General features: G+C 45.1%; 1 protein-coding gene and 1 pseudogene across 1 annotated transcript in view; one reads left to right on the forward strand and one right to left on the reverse strand.

Moving 5' to 3' along the window:
• FGD1 (FYVE, RhoGEF and PH domain containing 1) overlaps positions 1-16,992 on the forward strand; it is a 41,255-nt gene that overhangs the window by 18,237 nt on the left and 6,026 nt on the right. The window contains 10 exon segments of the mRNA XM_037512347.2: positions 246-423; positions 549-987; positions 2,210-2,299; positions 3,024-3,172; positions 5,420-5,576; positions 5,683-5,821; positions 11,521-11,579; positions 11,716-11,862; positions 12,254-12,346; positions 12,511-12,590. Coding sequence (XP_037368244.1) covers positions 246-423; positions 549-987; positions 2,210-2,299; positions 3,024-3,172; positions 5,420-5,576; positions 5,683-5,821; positions 11,521-11,579; positions 11,716-11,862; positions 12,254-12,346; positions 12,511-12,590 — 1,531 coding nt within the window.
• On the reverse strand, positions 15,448-16,018 carry LOC119246133 (40S ribosomal protein S15a-like; annotated as a pseudogene).

The following is a 16,992-nucleotide window of genomic DNA, read 5'->3' on the forward strand; positions in this document are numbered from 1 at the left end:
GAAAGGAGAGAGAAGAGGTTGGCCAGTGGCAGAGGAGAGAGCTTGTTAGAAGAACAGGAAGCATCATGGTGTAAGGGCAGAGGATTGTGGCCTAGCTGCATACTAGGATTTTACCTCAGACATGCTCTGTGCCTACCTGGGCAAAGGTGCAGATGGGGGTTTGTGAAGGGGCTTGTGGCCTGTTCATGACAGCTACTTCCAAACCCAGCTCACTGGGATCCCCCCTTCCCTATCCATTTCTCCAGTGCCCCCGAAGCCCAGCTACCTACAGATGCCCCGGATGCCCCCCTCATCTGAACCCATCCCCCCACCACCATCACGCCCACTGCCTGCAGACCCCCGAGTGGCCAAGGGTCTAGCCTCTAGGGCAGAGGCCAGCCCCAGTTCTGCAGCAGTGTCCTCTCTGATTGAGAAATTTGAAAGGTGAGTCTGGTCCTTTGAGGACCCTGGGGGTAAGGGTGCGGAGGGTCATAGGAAGGAGGGTCATAAGACAAGCTCCTTAGTCAAACTCATACCTTGTCTCTATGTGTGTTCATCAACCACCTTAGAGAGCCTGTGATTGTCGCCTCGGATAGGCCAGCCCCTGGCCCCAGCCCAGGTCCCACAGAACCAGCCATGTTGTCACAGCCATCCCCACAGCCACCAGTGCCCCAGCTCCCTGAGGGTGAGGCTTCCCGCTGCCTGTTCCTGTTGGCTCCTGGGCCCCGGGATGATGAGAAAGTGCCCAACCGGGACAGTGGCATTGACAGCATCAGCTCACCATCCAACAGCGAGGAGACCTGCTTCGTCAGTGATGATGGGCCCCACAGCCACAGCCTCTACCCTGGGCCCCCTGCCCTGGCCAGTGTCTCTGTTGCTTTGGCTGACCCCCACCGGCCTAGCTCCCAGGAGGTTGATAGTGATCTGGAGGAGGAGGACGACGAGGAAGAGGATGAGAAGGACAGAGAAATCCCGATGCCCCTGATGGAGAGACAGGAGTCTGTGGAGGTACTAATTCATGTACACCAAGAGAAAGGACCATGTGGAGAAACCAGGAGCCTGGTTTTTATGCTTGCTTTTCCCTCTAGTTCAGTGTTTCTGTTTCCACTTTAAATGTTTAACTTCCGTAGTCTCCTGTCCACCCCCCTTCAATCACTGACTACCAAAATGACCATGTAGTTTTAGGTATCCACTAGGAAAGTTGTTTCATTCTCACCAGAGAATCACTAGCTGGACCTCATTTTTCCATCTTGAAGATGGACATCCTGGATGGGGATCTTTAATGTCCTGTTCCAGCTGGAAAATCCCATGACTTGGTAGCTATGTGATATTGGGCAAATCTTTTCTCTCTCTGCTCCCCGACCACAAACTTCTGTTTCCTTATTTGTAAAAGGAAAGGCTATCAGAGTCAGAGAGACTTCCTTACCTTCAGAAGGGCGCCAGAGCTAGAGTCCTCCAAGAACTTGAGGCTGTGGGAATAAAGGCAGGAAGAACCCCTTTCTGTGTCCTGGCAGCCTGGCGTTGCTTCCAAAGGCATCCTTGCACTTGAGTTAGGTCACAGCCAGAATGCGTGCTCCCCCAGAACCCAACTCCAATGTGGGGGTTGAGGCCAGGGACTCAGAAAACATGTATCCAATGAACTGTGCTAACAGGCAATGAGTTTAATACATTTTTATACTTTTGTGTTTTCCTTACATCCTAGGTACTCAGCAGGCCTTTGCTAAAAGTGAACTGAGTGGTTGAATAATAAGGAGCATTTGCAGACTATTTAACCTGCAGTCAGCTCTGTCTTATTTATGTTTGTCTCATTGCAAATGGATTTAGATCCTATTATTATCTGTATTTGGAGATGAGGAGACTTAAATACAGAGCAGTTACACAATATATGCAAGCTAATGAATGGCAGAGCTAGGACTTGAACCCAGGAAGTCTGACTTCTTGGCTCACATACTTACACTGAAAGGACAACTTACACTTAAAGGACAACAGCTGGGTGAATGAGTAGCTGAGTAAGGGGGTACATGTCATCAGAATCGAGGGGTGGACTTTATAATACACTGGTGAGTCAAGGATGAAGTTGGTGGCCTATGGGTCTACAAGTGGGGGTGAGGTTATCTTGGGCTAAAATTGAGCTTACTGTAGTAGTAGAGCTGTTTTGAGAATTATAGGGGCTTGGGTGAGTGTTAGGGTATAGGATGACTGATCAGCAGTTGCCTCTTCTCCTTTCCAGTTGACTGTGCAGCAGAAGGTGTTCCATATTGCCAATGAACTCCTGCAAACTGAGAAGGCCTACGTTTCCAGGCTTCATCTCCTGGATCAGGTGAATGGCCCCTCAAGGGTCCTGGGGTGCCAGGACCTGGTAAGTGAGTGCTAAAGAGGAAGTACCAGGGCCTGAGTCCAACTCTACCACTGGGGCTAGAATCTAGAGTTGGTAAGGTCCCTTTCCGATCTTAACCCCTATTCTGTCCCTGAAGCCAACTCTGATTATGATCCCATGCTTGATCTTTGTACCAACCCTCATTCCTAATCCTGGAATACTCAAGGGGGACACCAACCCTGACTGCAGCTCTGACCCAGATCCTGAATTTACTCCTGCCTGTGAACCAGACCATGCACTTCATTTTAACTGTGATCTTGTTTCTGACCCCAAATCCACTAAAATTCTGAGGATAGGGACTTTTGTCTGCTTTGTTCAATGCTCTATCCTAGCTTCTAGGACTGTTCCTGGCATACTGTAGGCACTCAAGAATATTTGTTAAATGAGTGGATCTAATTTCAACCTGCTTTGTGACCCTGAATCTAATTCTGACTTTGACCCTGATCCTGATTTATTGTTCCAGTGTCTCCTCCGGGTCCCAATGTTGACAACCTAAAATCCAATTCTACATATAAGCCTAACTCTATTCACTCTCTCCCCTGTCTCAAGACAAATGCTGCTCAGAGCTCTACAGAGTTGCCCACAACCACTGCCCTCACCTGCAAGCTCCCCTTCCTCAGTCAAGCCCCAGGCCCAGCTGGTTGAGTACTACTGCCCTGCCCCACAGGTGTTCTGTGCCCGGCTGCTGGAAGAAGCTCGGAACCGCAGTTCCTTCCCGGCTGATGTTGTCCACGGTATCTTCTCTAACATCTGCTCCATCTATTGCTTCCACCAGCAGTTCCTGCTGCCTGAGCTAGAGAAGCGCATGGAGGAATGGTGAGGGGCCCCAGATCTAGGCTGCACACTGTCTTGTCCACTTGCCTGTCAACCCCAGCTGGATATGTGCATGAGAGTTCATTCCTGGCTGCCCTCTCCTCTTACCGCCTTTCACAAAAAGAATCAGCCCCAAGCTCTGCTTTCTAGGCCCTCCCAATATAATGTTAAACACGACCAGGTCTCAAAAAATTGAGACACAAATTAATTGCCAATGAGCTTAGCCCTTAAGAGTGTGAGATCAAGAGCCAAATTGGCTGGGTTCAAACTCCAGCTCTGCTACTTGCTATCTTTGTGACATTAAGTCAGTTTCTTATATTATTGTGCTTCAGTTTCCTCATCTGCCGCGGACCAGCACAGCGATGGACGATGAGGCCGTCTCAGGGTTGAGAGATTGCGCAGGGTAGTCAGGGATTCGATGAATAAATGACACACAGACACACTTCAAGAGAGTGAAAATCTGAGTGCACTTTTATTAAGCTAGTGGTCAGTATATATATGTTTTTTCTAAAGGCATAGGAACAGTGAACATCAAAGAGATCAGTTTGCTCATAGGCTTAGCTTAATTGACAGGGCAGTGATTTATGTCCGAAGTTACACCTGGACCTAGCCTCATTCCTAATTGGACAGGTTATTAACTCTTTCTATATTCTGGTACTAACTACTACTACTATTACCTACTTATGTTTACTCATAATTAATTGTCATAGGTAAATTTATATTATAATGCAGTTAATATCAAAGGTACTAAAGTTAAGCACATAGAAAGATTATTAAACCAACAATTCTATTATAACACAGTGTTTAGTAATGTTTCATTTGCATTAGCCTAATTATTAAATTACGTATGTTTTTTAATTAGCAATCAATGACCAGAAAAAGGAAAGATTTTAGAAAGACAGTTGTAGCAGAATAAAGTTTGTGGGCCTTGAGAAAGCGAGATAAGGTTCCAGGTGGTCAGCATTTCTTTTAATCATCTTTGTGGCAGCTTCTGGTGGTCATTATTTCTTGGCAGGCATTCGGCTTCTCTGCATCTTAGGGAGTTTGCTGTTCTCCCCCTGCGCGCATGGTTCCTTGCCCACGCCGGACCTCAGGGACCATGGCAACAGCCATTAGCCCTGAAGGTCACTGCAGGCGGGGGTGCAGCACTCATCTATAAAATGAGGGTAATAACAATAATTTCCCTTGAGGGGTTGTTTTAAGGATTAGATGAGTTGATCCATGGCACCCAATATGTAATAAATGCTTACTGAACATGAGCTATTGTTATTTTTTGTCAGTGCTATGTTAGAGCTGAGAATAGGAGACTGTGGGAGACCAGACAAATGGAACAAAGCTAGCATGGGCGTTACAGAGGAATTCAGGGAGGAGGTAATTCCTGAGATGAGAGTCCTAAAGTAAAAGGCAGGGTTTATAGGTAGTCACTTGGCCTCCAGACGCTTCTCATCCAGTCCATCCTTTAGAGTCTATGCCACCTGCCATAATGGTCTTTCTAAACAATAAGATCTTATTACTTCCTGCTTGAAATCAATGCCATACTCCTTACTCCCACAGGATAAAGTGTGTCACTGTTACTAGACTATGAGCACACAAAGCTGGCATGAAGCCAGTTCCTACATCTCCACAACTGGCTGTGTCCTCTGAAGGCTGAACTGAGCATGGCTCTGGGGCTTTTCCTGGGGATTTTAGTCTGAGGAGTAAAAAATAGGGAGTTCAGCTTAAGGTTTTAGGCTGAGGAGGCTAGTGAACTCACCCAACACAGTGATCCATGATGGCTGGGACCAGGCCTGGTCCTATGTCTACCTCAGCATACTGCAACCAGTGAGCATGAGTACTAGGTCTAGTGAAATGTGAGGATTGTGACCAGGCCTCATCACTTTTCCTCCCCTACCAGACAGTGACTCTCTCAGGTCTCAACTGAGTGTGACTCATTTGTCCTTAGAAACACCTAACACAAGGCTGGGCACACAATCAGTAAGTATGAAGTGGCACTTGCATTGAGGTCAGATCAGGTACCCCAAACCATGTGTTTAAGCAGGGCAGAGTTGGGGAGGCTGGCAGCCCAGGCTGTGGTCTCAGGTCAGATTAAGCCTCTTGGCCTATTTGGCCTATAACATAAGCAGCATTTCAAAAGGAGCTGACTGAGAAGTAGATTTCCAGGACTGAAATGAGAGCAGCCTGTCTGGGCCTGAAGATAAGGATACAAGACAAGGATAGCCAGGACCATCTCAGACCCTGCTTTCACTCCAGGGACCGTTACCCACGCATTGGAGACATCCTACAGAAGCTGGCACCCTTCCTGAAGATGTATGGCGAGTATGTGAAGAACTTTGACCGGGCTGTGGAGCTAGTCAACACCTGGACAGAACGTTCCACCCAGTTTAAAGTGATCATCCATGAAGTGCAGGTAAGCAGTGAACCTGGATGAGGTAGACTAGGAGGGCAAGGTCCCCAAAGACCCAGTAGGAGGATCTGTGGCTAGACCTGAGCCCCTCTGCTTCTGCCTGTCACAGAAGGAGGAAGCCTGTGGCAACCTGACATTACAGCACCACATGCTGGAACCTGTGCAGCGCATCCCTCGATATGAGCTGCTTCTCAAGGACTATCTGTTAAAGCTGCCCCACGGCTCCCCGGACAGCAAGGACGCCCAAAGTGAGTGCACACACCTGCTGCCCTCCCTGACAAAACTTAACTCCTCAGGGTCAGCCTTACATTACCACATAATTGAGAGCCAGAATAGGATTTCGAAAGTGAAAGGGCTACATTGAAGCTCTGGAATAAGATCCCAGGATGAACCTCTAGGTTGAGATTTTTGTCTGAGTGCCAAGACAGAATATTCAGAAGGAGTCCCCTAGTCTGAACTTTACAACTGGAATCCCAGAGTTTGCCCAGAATTACCCCCTAAGGGGAGTCATTCATTTCCCAAGAACTAAAACTATAGAAATTTTGAGAACTGAACTCTACAGATATATGTAAACAGAGTACCTCATACCTCCCCCTGATGCAACTCTCCACTCAGGTACTAGGATGAACTACATGAACTAAACCCCTGGAAAAAGCCTTCTAGGCTGAGTCCAGGGGATGAACCCCATGACATCTCTAACCTGAGCTCTCAGGCTAAACTCAGTCTAAGTTCCCAGTCATAGATCACCCCACACTCATTCCCCCAGATTAAGGTTCCCAGACTTGATCTCCAGAATGCTTTTCCCACCCTGAGCTCTCAGAGTGGGGTCCCTCTCAGGGCTCTCAGTTCCAGAGGAAGTTCCTCAGTGTGAATTCCAAAGGGAAACCTAAGATTGAGCTGCCCAGACTGAGCTTCAGAGTGTTTTCCCTAACCCAAATTCCCTAGACTGAAAACCTCTATTTTCCATCCCTCTCACTGAGCCCTAACACTATTGGCTTAGCTTATCCCCCAAATTGAGCTACCCAGGCCAATCTCCAAGGTTGAACTCCCCAGTCTCAACTCCCAGACTGACTTCCCAGACTGAGTATCCTGTTTTCTACTTCCCAGATAATGGATTCACAGATTGAGATTACTAGGCCGCTAGACTAAAACCCATACTCAGACTTGGGAAGGACATCTCACTGCCTCACTGAGTCTCCACATTTTATATCCCTCAAAATGGGGTCCCCCGAAGAGGTCTCCCATCTCATGGCCCACAATTCCACAGAATCACATGTCCACATTGAGCTTCCAGGACTGAGTTCTACAATTTTACTTCCACACTGGATTCCTAGCATGACATTCCTAAACTGAAATTCCCCAAATGCGCTCCTTGGACTATACCCTCAAAGTGAGCTGCCAGTGCGGTTGAGCGCTGAGTTGCGAAGCTGCCCGCGGCCTCAGCAGCGCCGGTTCGATCCCCGGCTGCTCCCTGGCCACCGGAGGAGGGTCCCACATGGCACGCAGACCTCTCCTGCCGCCCACTGCTCCCCTCAGCAGTGTACTTCGGTCCCTCTGCCTGCTCTGCATCCCGCTCTGGCTCTGGTGAATTCTCTCACCCTCCCACGCTTCTGACTGTACCCAGTGCTTGTATAAATAAATAAAAATAAATCTTAAAAAAAAATACATGATCTTTAAAAAAAATAAAATAAAAATAAACTTAAAGTGAGCTGCCAGTATAACTGGGCCTGAGATAGAGTGCTGTTTTTTGTTAAGATTTATTTTTATTAGTAGGGACTCCCCTGGTGGCACAGGCGGTTGAGCGCAGTGCTGTGAGGATGTCCACAGATTTTGCAGTGCGGGTTTGTTCCCGGCCAGCTGGTGAGAATCCCACATGGCATGGCAGATCTCTCCTGTTTCACCCGTTGCTCCCCTCAGCAGTGTATTTCAGTCAGTCTGCCTGTTCTGTTCCCGGCTCTGGTGAATCCTTTCACCTTCCCGCGTGTCTGGCCTGTACCCTGGTTCTTATATGCATGAATAAATAAATCTTAAAAAAAGATTTATTTTTATTTATTTATGCATACGAGAATGGGAGTGCAGGCCAGAGGCACGGGAGGTGAGAGGATTCAACAGACATAGAGTGAGGAGCAGAACAGATGGATCTACTGAAATACACTGCTGAGGGGAGCAGTGGGCAAGACAGGAGAGGTCTGCTGCAACATGTGGGTTAGCCCCCTGGCTGGGCGGGGATTGAACTAGTGCTGCAGTGGCTGGTGATAGTTTGATAGTGCTGAGACTTAACCCCTTGCACCACCAGCGAGGCCTTGTTGTTTTATTTTCAACCCACTATGTGTCTCTGGGAAAACTGCTCAGCCTCAATTTTCTCATGTATAGAATGGGAATGATAATGACAGCTACCTCATGAAGTTGTTTGGAGGATAGGTAAGATAATTCAAGTAGAGCTTTTAGCATGGCACATGGTAAAGGCTAAACGTTAGCTGTTTTCATCCCTGAATGGACTGGCTCATGCCCTCCATATTGAATGCCCCTAAGAATCAGCCCTAGATTGAGTTCATCAAACTTAGGTTCTGTTTTAGACTAATCTCAACTCTAAGACCCCAGAGTGAACCCAGAGTGAACCTTGTTCAACTGAGCTCCCTACACTGAGCTCAAAAATCAAACCCCCAGAAAAAATTTCCCAGTCTGGTTTTCTGAGCTGTTCAGAATGAAATCTCTGAGAGTCAACTAGAGATCTGCTCACTAGGCACCTCAGCCAAAGATCTTAAGCTGACCTCCCTTTTTTTTACCCCTCAGACTAAAATCCCCATGCAGAGCCCCAGAAAGTACCTCCAGATCTGAGTCCCACTGATTCATTCTTCTAGTTCCCCAGACTGACTCCCCTACTATCTATTTCCCAGACTGAACTCTGGAACCTAGACCCTAGACTGGGCTCCTCAAGCAAGGATAGGTGAAACGCCTGACCTTAACTGCTTACCCTGAACCCAAGACCAAAGGCTAAATCACGACCCCAGTATAGGTCTGACCAAAGCTTCCAGACCAAGCCCATACACCAAGTTCCCCCACTCTTCACTCCTTAGCCTGAAATGCCAAGTGAAACCCTGGACTGACATCCCCGCACTGACCCCTCAGTCAGAGCCTACATACACTGAACACCCAGAAATGCCAGTCTATACCCCATATAAGCTGTCCATAGGCAGAGTTCCTGATAGCTAGCAAAGCCTCTACTCTAAGATCAGCAGCAGCCTACACAGGCCTCACTTCATATGCCCACAGCTTGCCAGAGCCTTTTTCCTATCATCTTCCCTGGGCACCTCCTACCTCCACGACCCCTGTCCTGGGATGGGGGACATACTGAATGTATAGGAAAAAGGGCAGCTGGGAGAGCAGTCCCAGTTCTGATATCAATTCTGCTGCCTCATTGTACAAAAAATGCACAATCACATTTATCTTAATAGGATTATTGTAAAGATTGAAGGAGCTAATTTATAGAAACCATTTATTGGGAAGCCCTGGAGAGGGTGATAGGACCTTGACCCCATCTGAGGGAGCTCTTAATCTACTGAAGGATACAGATACAGATATGTAAATGCACAATGAACACACAGTGTGACTAATGGGCAGAGCCAGCAAAGGGGAATCTAGGAACCCAGACCCTAACCTAGCCTCGGAACTCAGGGCAGGCTTACTGGAGGAGGTGAGGTGAATCCAGAAGACTGAGTAACAGTTGGCCAGATGGAGCAAGCCAGAATATATGAAGGGAGATGGACAACTAATCCAGAGTTAGTGGACAACAACACAGAGTTCTAACCACTAAACAATCATAGCATGTAGGTAGGTGCAAGTAGAGAAAGCTGGGGAGGTCAACAGAATCCAGACCACCAAGGATTTTGAATGCCAGGCCAAAGGGCTGGGTCTTTATCCTCTAGGCATAGGAGAGCATTTGACAGGTCTGTGCAAAGGAATGACAGCAAGTCACATGAGAGAAAGTGCTCTCAGGCAGCTAAGGCAGAAGACAGCTTAGAAACTGGCACCCGAATGGCCTGAGCTGAAATGGGCCACAGATATTGAGCTCCAAGACAGATCATGGACAAAAACCCTCCTGGGAAAACAAGACATGGTTTGCCAACCATATGAATCCTCTTCAGAGGCAGCTGTGCCTCCATTACAGGCATTTCTGAGTAGGAAAATCTAGTACCGTACAGACAAAGAGTGGGATACAGTGCCGCTACAGGTGGACATCAAGTATAGGCAGGATTTGTTAGTGTGTGGAAAGATAGAGGGACTTATTTCAGTTTTTTCCTGATGATACCTGGTCACTATGGGAAATACAGATATTACAGGAAAGAACAAAGTAATCACTTGTGATACAGGTCCCCAGAGAATAAGTACGAGGACCATTTTGACATGTATACTCTTGCTAGTGTTTTTCATACATTTGCAGATTTGACATTCAGTATATATAAATTTGTGTCCTCCTCTTTTCTTTAAATATCTTGAGCATAGCGCCTCCCCGGTGGCCCAGTGGGTTAAATGCCAAGCTGTGAAGCTGTCCACAGCCTCTGCAGCGCGGGTTCGATTCCTGGCCGGCCAGGGAGAAACCCACATGGTGCAGCAGACCTCTCCTGTCTCACCTGCTGCCCCTCTCAGCAGTGTCTTCAGTCCGTCTGCCAGTTCTGCTCCCCGCTCTGTCTCTGGTGAATTCTCTCACCCTCCCGTGCCTCTGGCCTATACCCCAGTTCTTATATAAATAAATAAATCTTAAAAAAAAAAATTCTTGAGCATTTCCCAGATTGTGAAAAACCGTACATAAGCAACATTTGTAAAGGTTGTTTACTATTCTGTTACATGGATACACATTAATTTATTTAACTGAACCTCTGCATTGGGCATTTTTATTTCTAGTTTGATACTGTTACAAACACCACTGCAACAGAAAGGCATTCTCTGAGTGGGAAGATCTAGCACCATACAGACAAAGAGTGGGGTACATTGCAGCTACAGTTGGGCCTCAAGTATGGGTAGGATTTATAGTGTGTGGAGAGAGACACACACACTACAGACGAACTACACATGGTGTAACTAAGACTTGGAGAGAAGAGATTTGCCCAAGGTCACCGAACAGAAGTGACTCCCATGCCTACTCATACATACAAATTAGTGTATTTGTACATAGAAAGTGTATAGATTCACATAATCAGAATTATTGAGACAAAGAGTAGGATCATCTTTATTTCTTTATATGACTTTTCTGACATGTTCTTTGTCAAAAATATGGAAAATATAGAAAAATCTAAAGACAGTAAAAAAATCACCTCTAGTCCTACATTCAGAGGCAACTTATAAAACATGGATATGTTTTCTTTTATTTACATATATAGCTATTGTTGTTACTTTTAAGTATAATAATAATCTTGTAAAATTGTGGTTTATTGACTGCCAACTAGTCCATGTACTACGATTCTGCTCTGCGGCATTGACACAGTTTCTGATTTTATCTTTTTTTTTTAAAGATTTATTTATTTATGCATACAGGAGCTGGGGTACAGGCCAGAGGTGTGGGGGGTGAGAGGATTCACCAGAGACAGAGTGGGGAACAGAGTAGGCAGATTAACTGAAACACACTGCTGAGGGGAGCAACGGGCAAGTCAGGAGAGGTCTGCTGCGCCATGTGGGTAGCTCCCTGGCCGGGATTAAACTCATGCTGCAGTGGCTGCGGCCAGCTTCGTAGGTTGCTTAACCCCTTGCGCCACCAGGGAGGCCCACAGTTTCTGATTTTAAATGATATTACTATGTACATCTTTAAAGCTGATGATTTCTGGGTTGGGAAGGGTGTGATCAAGACAGGAAGAGGTATTAAAAGTGGAAAGAAATCCCCCAAGAGTCTTTCTGTGTTAGTCCCCCATCTGAACTCTCATTGTGCCCTCAGAGTCTCTCATTGTGCCCTCAGAGTCTCTTGAGCTGATAGCCACTGCAGCAGAACACTCCAACGCTGCCATCCGCAAAATGGTGAGTGACCCCCTTACCTAAGGTTCTTCTTTAGCCACTAACTTGTGGTATATCTCTCCCAGGGGGCTTATGACTTGTAGACATTTGAGGGGAGGCTTGCACTTCAACCTTGCCTTTGCTCACTATCTTCTGTCAGGAACGAATGCACAAGCTGCTGAAGGTATATGAGCTGCTAGGGGGTGAGGAAGACATTGTCAGCCCCACCAAAGAGCTCATAAAAGAAGGCCACATCCTTAAGCTTTCAGCGAAGAATGGGACCACTCAAGACCGATACCTCATACTAGTAAGTGCTATTTATGGGTTTGTGGGTACACCAAGCCCACTCCACCATACACACACACTGACCTGAGATTCACTCAAGACTGTACCTCCTGCTGGCCACTCTTTCCTCAACTAATTCATTGTGTCTTCACGACCTACACTAGAATTTTTTTCTCTACACATGATGTGACTAAGACTTAGAGAGAAGTGACTTGCCCAAGATCAACAAACTGAAGTGACTTCTATGCCTAAGCTTTTTGCTTGCAATCTTTGTGCCTAATCTGGATGGAGTTTTCTCCATCTATTGCCTTGAATCTCTAGCAATAAAGATTCAGGAGTCCCATAAGGGTAGGGAGCTGGGCCACACCCCTTCCAGGTCCTCTGCACACATATTCCAACCTTTTCCTTTCTAGTTCAACGACCGCCTCCTTTACTGTGTGCCCAGGCTGCGGCTCCTTGGCCAGAAGTTTAGCGTGCGGGCACGCATTGATGTAGATGGCATGGAGGTGAGTATTAGGAGGTAGAAAATGGGGAGCTGGTGTGAGGTCTAAGTGCTGGGAAGAATCAAAGTCATGCTGACTTTGACTTCAAGTCTGAATGCATGAGTGCAGAGGGCAAGAGTTCTGTGAGCTCAGTATGCCTCACTGAGCCTCTTTCTCCCTCTATTCAGCTAAAGGAAAGCTCTAACCTCAATCTGCCTCGGACCTTCCTGGTGTCAGGAAAGCAGCGCTCCCTGGAGCTCCAGGCCAGGTACTTGTCCTTGCCTCTACCTTCCCTCCAGTGCCCTCTTCCCTTCAGATAAGGCATTTCTAGGGCAGATTTAATTCCCTAAGGAAAAGATGGTTCCAGAGAAAGAGTGAGCACCTTTCCCCAAATATGAAGGCTTGCTTTCCTGGTGGTTTTCCTAGAAAGGGAAGAATGGAATATTAATTTGAACATGACTAATAGCAACATAGTTTATTGTAGATTCAGAGATTTAAGAAAATTAACTGCAACCAAGTACAATGTTTAGTCCATGATAGGTTGTTTGAGAAAAACAACCCTAAGAGAGAGACATTTGTAGCACAACAGGGGAAATCTGAATGTAAACTGAGTATTTTATATTGGGGGAGTATTGCTTACTTTCTCAGGTGTGATAATGGTAGAGTGGTTATTACGAGAATGGCCTTAGTTTTTGGTGGTGCATGCTGAGGAGTTAGTGTTGCCATATATTTTTTACATGGTTAATTAACCAAAACATATATGTATACACATATATACATACATGTATTCATGTATGTGTGTGTATATATATATATATATAAAGAGGGCAAGATAATAAATTTTTGAACCTATATGGTGGATATATTTATTGTAAATATGCTGTCTTGCTTTTCTGTATGCTTGAAAATTCTAAAATAAGAGAGGAAGAGAGAAATAAATATAGGCTGCAGGGTATCCTGGAGGATGTCATCTAAGAGTTGGGTCTCAGGCTCTGGGAGACTGAGAGAGTATCCTAGAGACCTGCAGTTGGAGAGATGGAGAAAAAATCCAGTGACTGGCACATCCATGGGAGAGTAGGTATGGGGCCCAATCCAGCTTGGCCTGAGGGACAAGCACAGACTTAAGGTCTGCTGGGAGGCTGGGATGGAGGGGCTGTAGTGGGATGTTGGGCCCAGGGGGTGCATGAGCAGTGTAGGATTTCCTCCTAATGGCAGAGAAAAAGACATGGAGGGTTTGCTTTGCAAAGGTTTTTATTGCCCTTAAAAAATTTTTAATGAAAATTTTCAAACATCCAGAAAAGTAGAAATGTCACAAATACCCATATGCCCACCATTTAGACAACTGGTTCTCAACCTTGGTGACGCAGCTCAGGTGCTTTTATTTTTTTATTTTTTTTTTTTAGTGTGTGTCTTTATTGTAAATTTTATATCAAAGAGTGCCATTAGATAATTTATTTTTAATATTTATATTAAATATTATTTAATATTATAAAATTTTCATCTTTTTTTCTAAAAAATTCTGACAAATCCATCACCAAATATTTTCAGATACGAAATTGATAGTATCACTTTTTTAATTGTAACTATTAGATGTAATGTCTTTATTTAAATTGTTTTTACAAAAGAGTTTTTGCTGATGTCAGGTGCTTTTAAAAAATGATGTCTGGGACCCACCACTGGAGACTGTGATTTAATTTGTTTAGGATATAGCCTGAATATGGGAAGTTTTTAAAATTCCCCAAGTGATTTTAATGTGTGCACCAGGGTATAGAATCACTGACATAGAAGTTTGTATCTATTGACATTTTACCATATATATCTTTTGATGTAAAGTACAAATAGGACACTTTGCACCTACATACTTCAGCATGCATCACCAAAAACACTATTGTGGCTCTTAAAAGTCAAATGCATAATCACCTCAGGATCCATCCATTTTGTCCCAAAAGGCACTATTTCATCCTTTTTAAATAGTTGATTAGTATCCCATTGAGTATATATTCCATAAATTCCTTATCCAGTTGTCTGTCAGTGGTCGCTTAGGTTGGTCCCATAATTTGGCTATTGTGAACAATACTGCTATGAATGTAGGAGTGCATAAATATTTTTGTTTTAATGTTTTCAAATTCTTTGGGCAAATAACCACAGTGGGATTACTGGATCATGTGGTATTTCCTTGTTTGTTTGTTTTTTGTTGTTGTTGTTTGTTTGTTTTGAGGAATTCCATACCTTTTTCCACAGAGACTGCCCCAAATTACATTCTCACCAACAGTGGATGAGTGGTCCTTTTTTCTCCACATCCTTCTCTAACATCCTCGCCAACAGTTTTTGTTTCCTTTTTTTTTGGGGGGGTATAGGTTGTTATCACAGGAGTGAGGTGATATCTCATTGTAGTTCTGATTTGCATTTCCTACACAATAAGTGATGTTTTCATGAGGTGATTATGCTAAGTGAAATAAGTTAGAGTGTGAAAGACAAATGAAAATTTCAGCCATTTGCGGAAAATAAATAACCAAAGAAGACAAACTGGTAAAGCAACAAGAATAATTCTTAGACTGTGAAAACTATACCAGAAGGGGTGGGGATAGGAAAGAGGGAATAGAGGAGGGACTGTGATAGGGTTGTAGCACTGGTTATTTGGTAAAGAGGGTGATTAAAGCATGTATACATATGGAGGTGTGAAGTTGTACTCCCAGAATCATAGTTATGTAAATGAGTGGCAAATCAATACAGTTTGAGAGGGGGAAATCATAAGCAGTATTGCTCACTGCAAAGAAATTACAAATCAGAAAATATAAATTAAAATAATTTTAAAAAAATAATACCATCAGAATAAAGTGCAATCCCATCCAGGGATAACCAGTGCTAATGTGTTAGCAGAATTCTTTCAGGCCTTTTCTCTATTCACATGTGTATGTATGTGTGTCTAATATAGATTCCATCAAGTGTTAACATTGTGCTGTACTTACTTTATCACAAATCTATTCTTTCATCTACCCACTAATCAATCCAACTGATACTTTAATGCATTTCAAAGCAAATTGTAGACATTACACCTCACCCCTAATGACTTTGGTCTATATATCTTAAATTAAAATTCAATATTTATTGAATATACACTCCTTTTTTCTCCATTGGGTCACATATGTTATTTGAACATGTTTTACATCCTTAGATAAAGAACTCCATGATATTCCCTCCTGTGTGTTTTCATCTTGCTTTTTCATGGTCCATGATGCCAGTTTAGGCTGTCAGTACAATGAAACGAAACTGACAGGGATGAGAGCAGTTATTCTGCCATTTTTCTTGATCTTTGAGTTGTATACGAAATCGGGGACATTTACACTCACACTTGTTTCATCTGCCTGTGAAGTTCATAACAATTTTCCCAGTTCTGTGACTGTCAATGATCTCAAATTGATTCCTATAACAATGCTACATCATCAGAGTTAGAAACTGGACAGTGACTTTGGAGCATAGCCTAATGCTTTTCTTTTTAGGGTTATTGATATTCTTGAGAGCATCTGCTAAGACATTCTTGTGCACCATTATGGCAGCAGGAAACATGGTGGGAAAAGCCTCTCCTCTTTTTTTAAAAAGATTTATTTATTTATGCATACAAGAACTGGGGTGTAAGCCAGAGGTGTGGGCGGTAAGACGATTCACAGAGAGAGTGGGGAGCAGAACAGCAGATGTACTGAAATACACTGCTGAGGGGAGCAGCAGGCGAGACAGGAGAGGTCTCTTGTGCCATGTGGGTAGCTCCCTGACTGGCCGGGGATGGAACTCGTGCGGTCTTTAACTCCTGTGAAACCAGGGAGACCCCTCTCTCCTTTTTTAAAAAATATTTATTTAGGGCCTCCCCTGGTGGTGCAGCGGTTGAGCGCTGGGCTGCGAAGCTGCCCGCAGCCTCTGCAGCGCCTTTTCAATCCCCGGCCACCAGCGAGGGTCCCACATGGCATGACAGACCTCTCCTGCTGCACCTGCTGCTCCCCTCAGCAGTGTATTTCATCAGTCTGCTTGTTCTGTTCCCTGCTCTGGCTCTGATGAATTCTCTCACCCTCCCGCGCTTCTGACTGTACCCAGTGCTTGAATAAATAAATACACAAACAAACAAACAAACAAATAAATAAATAAGTCTTTAAAAAAATTTATTTATTTATTTATGCATACAAGAACTGGGGTATAGGCCAGAGGTGTGGGGGGGTGAGAGGATTCACCAGAGACAGAGTGGGGAGCAGAACAGGCAGATCTACTGAAACGCACTGCTGAGGGGAGCAGCGGGCTAGACAGGAGAGGTCTGCTGCACCATGTGGGTAGCTCCCTGGCAGGCCAGGATCGAACTCATGCTGCAGAGGTTGCAAAGACAGCTTCACAGTGCGTGCTTAACCCCTTGCACCACCTGGGAGGCCCCTTTCCTTTCCCTTTCTTTTTTTTTTAAGATTTATTTATTTATTTATACAAGCACTGGGTGTAGTCAGAAGCATGGGAGGGTGAGAGGATTCACCAGAGCCAGAGTGGGGAGCAGAACAGGCCGACTGACGAAGTATACTGCTGAGGGGAGCAGTGAGCGCGGCAGGAGAGGTCTGCATGCCATGTGGGACCCTCGCTGGCAGCCAGGGAGCAAACCTGCGCTGCAGAGGCTGCTGCACCACCAGGGAGGCCCCCCT

The sequence above is a fragment of the Talpa occidentalis genome, unplaced genomic scaffold (genome assembly GCF_014898055.3).
Source record: "Talpa occidentalis isolate TD23 unplaced genomic scaffold, MPIMG_talOcc4v2.1 talOcc4.15, whole genome shotgun sequence".
In the NCBI taxonomy this organism is placed as follows: Eukaryota; Metazoa; Chordata; class Mammalia; order Eulipotyphla; family Talpidae; genus Talpa; species Talpa occidentalis.